At 39.6% G+C, this 7,694-nt stretch overlaps 1 protein-coding gene across 1 annotated transcript; it reads left to right on the plus strand.

The window, feature by feature from the left end:
- Window positions 1-418: 418 nt before the first annotated feature.
- fitm2 (fat storage inducing transmembrane protein 2) lies at window positions 419-4,480 on the plus strand. Its single transcript, XM_080468473.1, has 2 exons — window positions 419-601; window positions 1,571-4,480. The coding sequence occupies exons 1-2, from the start codon at window positions 429-431 to the stop codon at window positions 2,178-2,180; spliced, it is 783 nt and encodes a 260-aa protein (XP_080324599.1). The 5' UTR covers window positions 419-428; the 3' UTR covers window positions 2,181-4,480.
- Window positions 4,481-7,694: the final 3,214 nt, after the last annotated feature.

Raw genomic sequence — 7,694 nt, forward strand, 5'->3', positions numbered from 1 at the left:
TGGGTACTTATCTGTTCTGATGGCTTTCTTTTTTGTCATAAGGTGTTTATGAAATGTTCACAGTCTTCTAAAAGGATGTGCTGGCTGTTGTACAAATACAGGAAAAACAAACGGCGCATGGAGAAGGAGTGTTAAATCACAAAATAACTACCAAATTAAACCTAGCAAGGTAATGATTCAGTTAATAAACAGGTTTGAATTAGAACTTATCTCTTGCTTTATTCATCTTTTAGTGATCATTCTGTCGCTTTCATCAGGCACAAGGCAACAGGCAGTATCTCTATCTCTCCAGTGGATGGCAGTGTTATAAAGCAGCTTTCAGTTAGGCTCTTCAGTCGGGAGACGAAGAAGAAACAAACCAACTCCATTGGCTGAGTCGTGGTGACGTTTGTGCCCCTCCCCCCTGATTTCTACTGAGCAGCTTCAACATGGCGGCGGTGGATGTCATTGTGGATAACTTGGTGTCTCTGTGGAGGATTCCGACCATCCGAAAATACTTCCCCTGGATGTTTCTTCTCATTTCCGCGGTGGGATCCATTGGGAAGGAGCTGGAGCTCGTCCCGGAGACTTACTTCAGCAGCAGCAGAAATGCCCTCAATGTGTGAGTACAGATCCAATCAGCTCGCCGGTGTCAGCTAACTAGCACCAAACTATTTAAAGTTGGCTGAAAGGTGACCCACCCACGGCAGTAATTAGTACAGAAGTACGAGACTCTGCCGTAACAATGAATTCACTAGGCTCTCTGTATGTAGGTCAACGGCCAGCACGTGCTACTGGCTGATCGCTATCTAACTTGTCTTGAGCAGTAATGTTTTCTCCAGGTGTAGGTAACCTCAGACACACACTGTCATACATTGAAGCAGCTTTTCACTGTCACTGTTGTTCAAAGAAAGTTATGTGAATAATGGAAAAGTACGTCTTTATTGTAACCAGTGTTTCTCACTTGCTTATAGTCTAAACAAGCTGAGATTTTTTTTAGATATTTATAGACTATAGTAACTTTTTACATCTCCTGGAGCAGAATGAATCTCTAAAGTAGTTTTGAAATAGGATCCATGTTTAGTTAAAACACATGTTGTGCTTTAAAACATGCGTGGATATGACTTTTATGTATTGACAGAAACTCCCAATTTTTCCCCACTAAGTGTCTATCTTTTGCAATGTAATAAATCTAATCTGGACTACAGATAACCACATTCCTATTGAAACTCGGGAGGAGACGAAGCTCAGATCGAACTGAGAACAATTGAAAAGATCAAGAAAAGAATTTAATGATAACTTGCAGCAAGGGAACAAATCTCCCTACGTCATCTGAGCGCTGTGCTGGAGTTGTTCCAAGATCATTCTATGCAACCTGGTTTTAAGATTTGTATGAGCTGGGGGTTTAAGTTGAGTTGGGGGTTTTATGTTTGTTTTTTCAAGCTTGTGCTGGAAGGGCTCTCCCTCGTCTCATGTCAGTTTGTTCAGTTTCTTTGGCGATTGTATTTTCTATCCTTCCAACTGTCTTCCTACTGAAGTAAATGGAGTTTTAATAAACTGTGTAATTGTATCTGTCTTCTTATTCCTGCAGGTATTTTGTCAAAGTGTCCTGGGGATGGACGCTGTTGCTGCTGACTCCCTTCCTCCTCCTCTCGAACTCCTCCTTCAGCAGGAGCGTCTCCTTCCTTGGCCGTCGGCTGCTCTGCCTGGTGGTCGCGACTGCCGTGTGGTACGTCTGCACGGAGACCTTCTTCTACATCGAGGATGCGACCGGCTCCTGTTTTGAAGGCGACGCGTTGAACGCTGTCAAGGAGGAGTTCACAACGAAGGTCTCCTGCAGGCGGGCGGGCCACCGTTGGTACGGCTACGACATCTCTGGACACTCCTTCATCCTGGCCTACTCCTCGCTCTTCATCATGGAGGAAATGGCTCCGATGGCCTCTTCAAAGACGGCTACTCTGTCTGCGCTGCCCAGGATGGTGCTCAACCTGCTCTATGTGGCCTTGAACCTCATCGTGGTCATTTGGGTTTTGATGTTCACCTGCACCTCCGTTTATTTCCACGACCCGTCTCACAAGTTGCTCGGGACCATTTGCGGCCTGCTGGGTTGGTATCTTACGTATCGGGTTTGGTATCGCAGCCCTTTGTCACCAGGACTGCCCCCTCAGCGCCACCCCAAGGAGCAGAAACAACACGCCTGAAATGAACTCGCACCAGCGCCAATGCTTCAGCCATCCTCGGTGCCGCACCCTACATTTGACGTTACTCGGGTCCAAGCCGGCCAAGCTATTTTAAGCTATTCAAAGTTATTCAAAGTTATTCCCTCCTCACAGAAAAAATGCTTTCTTTTGAGGAGACCTGTAGTTGTCCTGCTCCATTTAGCAGCCGCTGATCCCAGAATGACTCTCGGTAATCTGAGATACAAGCAAGACGCTGCTGACGCTGTCCAGCCTCAGTCTCCGTGGCCTCACAAGCTACACTGATGGTTTTTGTCTGCCTTACAAAATCTTCACTCGTGTTAAAGTGATTGCAGTTCTTAGATACAAGTGGGAACACTTGAGAATGTTTACAGTGTGTTTTTGCAGACCAATGTTTGTGTATTTAGAAGAACTACCTTCAGAACAAAGTCCAATCCTGCTGAGGATTCACATGAGCTGACAATTTAATTTAATGTAACTGCGTGTCAACGTGTTTAAAACATTTGCTCGGGGGATGCAAAACTTCAAGAATAGAGGATACAAGGAGAATCTTAATATATTTACTTTGGTAGTAAGGGAGGTAAAGGGTTAGCTTATTGTTTTAGTGAGGCACTTGACATTTATTTTCGTGATCACTCATCTTCTCATTTGATTGTTTGTCTTTAAAATGTCAGTTTCGGTTTGTTGCCTTGATTCAGATTATTATCTGCTTGTGCAGACTACAGCCCTGTGTAGTAGCCAGGAGCTGATAATACAGTATTACTGTACCTTTAAATTATTGAGCATAAAGCGCGACTTGAGCATTTCTCACAAACTGATAATAATATATCAAATACAGTATCTGGATACGCAATTATAGAGTTGTGCTCAACATGGAGATAGAAATCTAATATAAGATAGACCTACCTCCATATTCAACTCAACACTAAGCATCTCTCAGTCCCGATCAGTGCAGGTGATTTCTGCTTTAATGTGAGAAGTATGCAGACATTTGTATGTATGTGAAAATATAAATAGACTATTGTAAAGCCAGGTCAGCATAAAAATATACAAGGAGTAGAAAAAGGAGATGTACGTAGGATTTCTTAAAAGAGGCCTTTTCTATTATTCACAGTTTTCTGGTTTTTCATGTTCTGGGGTTCCATTAGAATAACTTTTCAAAAGTCTGAGCTGGAGTCTGATTGACTGCAGAAGGTGTTTGTTTCAACAGCGCAGAGCCTGCAAACATGCAGCTTCCACTTCTCCTAATTTAACACAAGTTTCGTTATCTTGAATGCCGTTTGTATGCATGTAGGATTTGACCATATAAGGAAGTTTGTTTTTTAAACAATATGTATTACTTCCTTATTTGACATTTTGGTCACAGTTAAATACAAATAGATGAGATTGTATCATTATTCATGTGATGGAAAATCCTGGAAAGCTTCAGTAATTTCCAGACTACAAGTCACAAGTATTCTTCCACAATCCAGAATCGTCTGTGAGTTTGTTCCTGCAGCTCTGGCCGTCGAGCTTTTAGCCCACAGTTTGATTTTACTTTATCACAATAACAGTTTCTCTGCTTTTAGTCTTTCTCAGACACATTGAACTCTTTCTGCTGCATGTTTAATAATTTCTAGTTTAAATGAAAGAGATTTTCTCTGTGGTACTGTATTAGCATTCTGATGTCATACAGTGACATCTAGTGGCTGGAAATGGTATGCACCAGTATATCTCCTCTTAATATAAGTTGCATAACCAGAAAGCAAAACTGACTTATAGTCCAGAACATACAGTAATTCTTGTAAACTACAGTTTAGATTTCTTTTACGGTGCCTTAACTACGTTCTGTAAACCCGTCAATAACTTCCACACTACACGTTTTGTCTCTCACCAGGTCATTTTGTCTTTTCGTCATTACAAGTAGAGCTGGAGACATAATTCATCAGAGTTCAGTCAATCTTTTTGCGATATGCGTGTTGATACTGATGAATTATGTCTCCATGCTCTGTGCATTCAGAATTAGAGCATTTTAAAAGCAAAGTAGAAATTTACAGTAGAAAACACACTTTGAAACCCACTCTTTAGAAGTAAACTGGATTTGTGCTTGAAACTAGTAAAGAATCAACTATTTCGGGGTGTCTTGACAGTTGTTTACTTCAGTCATGAGCAACAATGAAAAAGGTGGAAAATACCAATTTTGTCACCTGTATTGCTAAACGTGTGTTCATGTAAATCACAACAATGTTATAAGTTTTATGGCATTTCTGTGATGTGTCATGTAGAAAAAATGGTTCAATAAATTAAAATAAAAAGTTTGTTTCATTTTCATTATTTATTTTGTCATTGATGGCAACTGAATAAATTAAGGCTCATGAACAAACATCATAAAAAGCACCATAAATAAATGCATATATATATATAGATATATAGAAATATAAAAAATAAAAAGTAAAGAATAAAAAAATACTATAGTGAAATATAATGGCCACAAATCACGACAAGGATTTCTCCACTTTGAACTCTTTGTGTGTTCAGATCCCTTCAGGCAGCTTGAACCTCAGTCAGAGGAAACAGTGGAGCCGTAACAGTGATGATAAAACATAAACAAAGTGTTCACAATGATTGGCTGGTTAGGACCTTTCTCTCTTGAGCCAACAGTGTCGTTTTCTATGAATTAAGAATAGATGTTTGGGCAGCAACAAAATCACAGATGTCAACACACAGTGAAGTTAATTTGATGTCTTTTACATGTATACCTTGTGTATTTCCACACCTTGAAAACTTAAGTATTCACATTTGATATCGTCGTCTTCATTATAGTTTACAGCTTGAAACGCCCGAAAAGAATCCCTGTTTGATGGAAGCAAACAAATCAATGTGGCTGTTTGTTAACATTAAAGCCGGTGTGCCTAATTTTTCTTCATAGAAATGGGATGATCGGGTCACGGAAAGCCGACGCTGCTAGAAAAAGAGGATGGATCGTGGTCTTTGGTTCAACATTTCCTGCCACAGTCGCCACCTGCAGGGAGGCGAGTTTCTGTGGCTGCAGAAAACAGGGGGCATCCTGAAAAAGGTCACACAACACCGTCTTTATGCGAGATTCAAACGGAGAACGTCGAGTATGACGGCAGATTAGAAACACAGCAGGAACATGAAAGGGTGAAATCACCACAAACCATCAAGGATGAAGACAAAATGTTGAGAGTGAAGCTGAAACTTTAGAGATTAGGTGGCAGAATGTTGAGAATGGTTTATATATTGGCAATAAATTTAACATTTTAATAGTGTCAGAATTGGAGAGTCAAATTGAAAATATAAGGAGAAGATTATGTTTATATAAATAAATGTATTAAACCAAAATCCGTAAATGCAGATTGATAAAAAAAAATCTAAAATTATTCCCAAAAAATCTTTTTTAGAAAAACAATACATTTTCTTGGGACAAATTTTAAACATAAAATCAGAATAAAACTCAAATCAAATTCACATAAACGCAATTGATGTACAGATTTTAAAGAAACTTAAGGTGTTGAAACTATTTTCAATGATTTAAATTACAATTTTGTATTTTACAGGTAAAAATGTGAAGAATTAAAAGAAATGACCAAATGAAATGTGAAATTTATTACTATTAAAGTATATTCATTTCTTTGAAACTGGATTTTATTTCTCTTATGGTTACACTACTGGACATTGCAAGTTCAGCTCTTTGATATTATACCATAATAATTATAGTTCTCATCAAGTTATAATTATATCAATATTCCACAAGAAAAGTCTAAAATGAAGATTAAAATAAACTTTTGAGAACAATCAAAATCTAATTTCAACCTAAAAAGGGAAACATCAATAAGGTTTTAAATGAAGCTGAAATAAATCAAACTCTTAATAATAAAAATAAAATTCTCAATATTTTTCTTCATCCTTTGCACTTTGCCAACTTCCTTGAATGAAAAAAAAAATCCACTTGTTTTGGAATATTTTGTGCCTTAAAAGTACAGTATGCAAGTTTTGAGTAATGACACTTTTGAGCATTAGGTGGCGGTAGTGAGTTGACGTAGCTTCCAGTCTGTCCTCAGGCCAGCCTCCAGAGTTTGGTGGTTTGCTTTTTGGGTAAAAGTTGCTTCAATATTATTCACTCTTTGATTATTAATGTTACCATTAACTGGACAAACAAGACACACTATCATCTAGTCTATTCAGTCCAACCACAATAAACGAGCATAATCTACCATTAGCATGTTGCTACGCTCTCTTTTTTCTGGACTGAGGACAGACTCGAGTCGTTCATCACAGCAGCTTGTTGGTTAAAAGTAATTCATTAACAGGAAACGTGCCAGCAGTTTGTCCAACAGAGATGATGTAAATAACATTTTGTTTTGAAGGAAATAAACAAAAACATAAACACTTCATGCATTTTTCTGTAGTGACGCCCCCTAATGGCAGATAGAAACACCACACTGTGAGTCCTAGCGAGAAGAATATCTCTTTAACCAGCCATGAAAACAAAGAGCGGCTCACAACTCCAGCCTGTACCTCACAATAATGAGTTAAACCCCCCCCCACCAAAAAAAAAAAAAAAAGAGCGCAGACTTGGAGCAGGGTGAGAGAAACAAAACACACTGCATCAACAAAAGAGACGGCTGTGAACGGCTCGTCACCTTTAAATCACCTTTAAACCCCAGCATGGTGAAATAAATCAGACATCGTATAGTTAAAAAATATCTGTCTCTAAGAACAATCTTGCATCTGTCAGGAGGAGTCGGAGACACACAAACAGTCGTAGTTTCCACTGCACGGTGCGGGCGCTTCAAAGGTTACACTCAGCAACACTCAGTATCGGCCAAATACTCAGTGATGATCATAAATTCTGCCTCCGAGCAACACAACCCCCCCCCCGTTAGTGTCCCACCCCGTCACAACACGCTAACACAATACCAAAATCACCCATGCAATGAAACTCAGACCCTAATCCCAATGCAACACTGTGTTGTGCTAAATAGATGCAGAATCTATGATGCGGCTCGGCCAAGTGTAACGTTCCAAACACCCACAGTTTGTAGCGTCTGAACTCCTGCGCAGCGACAAAGAGAGTGACTGTGGACCACCATGTGCTGTGTCGTCTGTGGTGCTCTTAATAAACCGAGCGCACGTGGGTGTGTGGGTGCGTGTGTGTGTGTTGGGTGTATACAGTTAGTTAATAGAGCAGTTTGACATTTTGGGGAAATATATGTTTGTAAGGGGGCCTAATCGTCTAGCAGCTTGTCTGGTGCTTGTGTACATCTCTGATGGTTTGTACGTAATGAGATTTATCAGTGAGGATGTAGATTTGTGTGTACACAAATTTGCGTGTGCGTAACAAAACGCGCGTGTGTAACACAATATATTTGCCTTCAGTAACACTCCCAGGCTCACCTTTGTCAGTCCAGGTTTTATTCTATAGTAATGTTATGATTGTAATGGCCGAGTACATCTGGTGCTACTAAGTGATATGAAGGCTGTTTAGCTAAAAATGCAGACCATAAGCGTGTCAAA

The sequence above is a fragment of the Lipophrys pholis genome, assembly GCF_963383615.2.
Source record: "Lipophrys pholis genome assembly, chromosome: 8".
Classification (NCBI taxonomy): Eukaryota; Metazoa; Chordata; class Actinopteri; order Blenniiformes; family Blenniidae; genus Lipophrys; species Lipophrys pholis.

Excerpts from the sequence above, each read along its gene's own strand:
- fitm2 (XM_080468473.1), top strand. The coding sequence starts at position 429 with ATGGCGGCGGTGGATGTCATTGTGGATAACTTGGTGTCTCTGTGGAGG. Across the intron at positions 602-1,570 it reads AGCAGAAATGCCCTCAATGT|GTATTTTGTCAAAGTGTCCT; the intron begins GTGAGTACAGAT and ends TTATTCCTGCAG.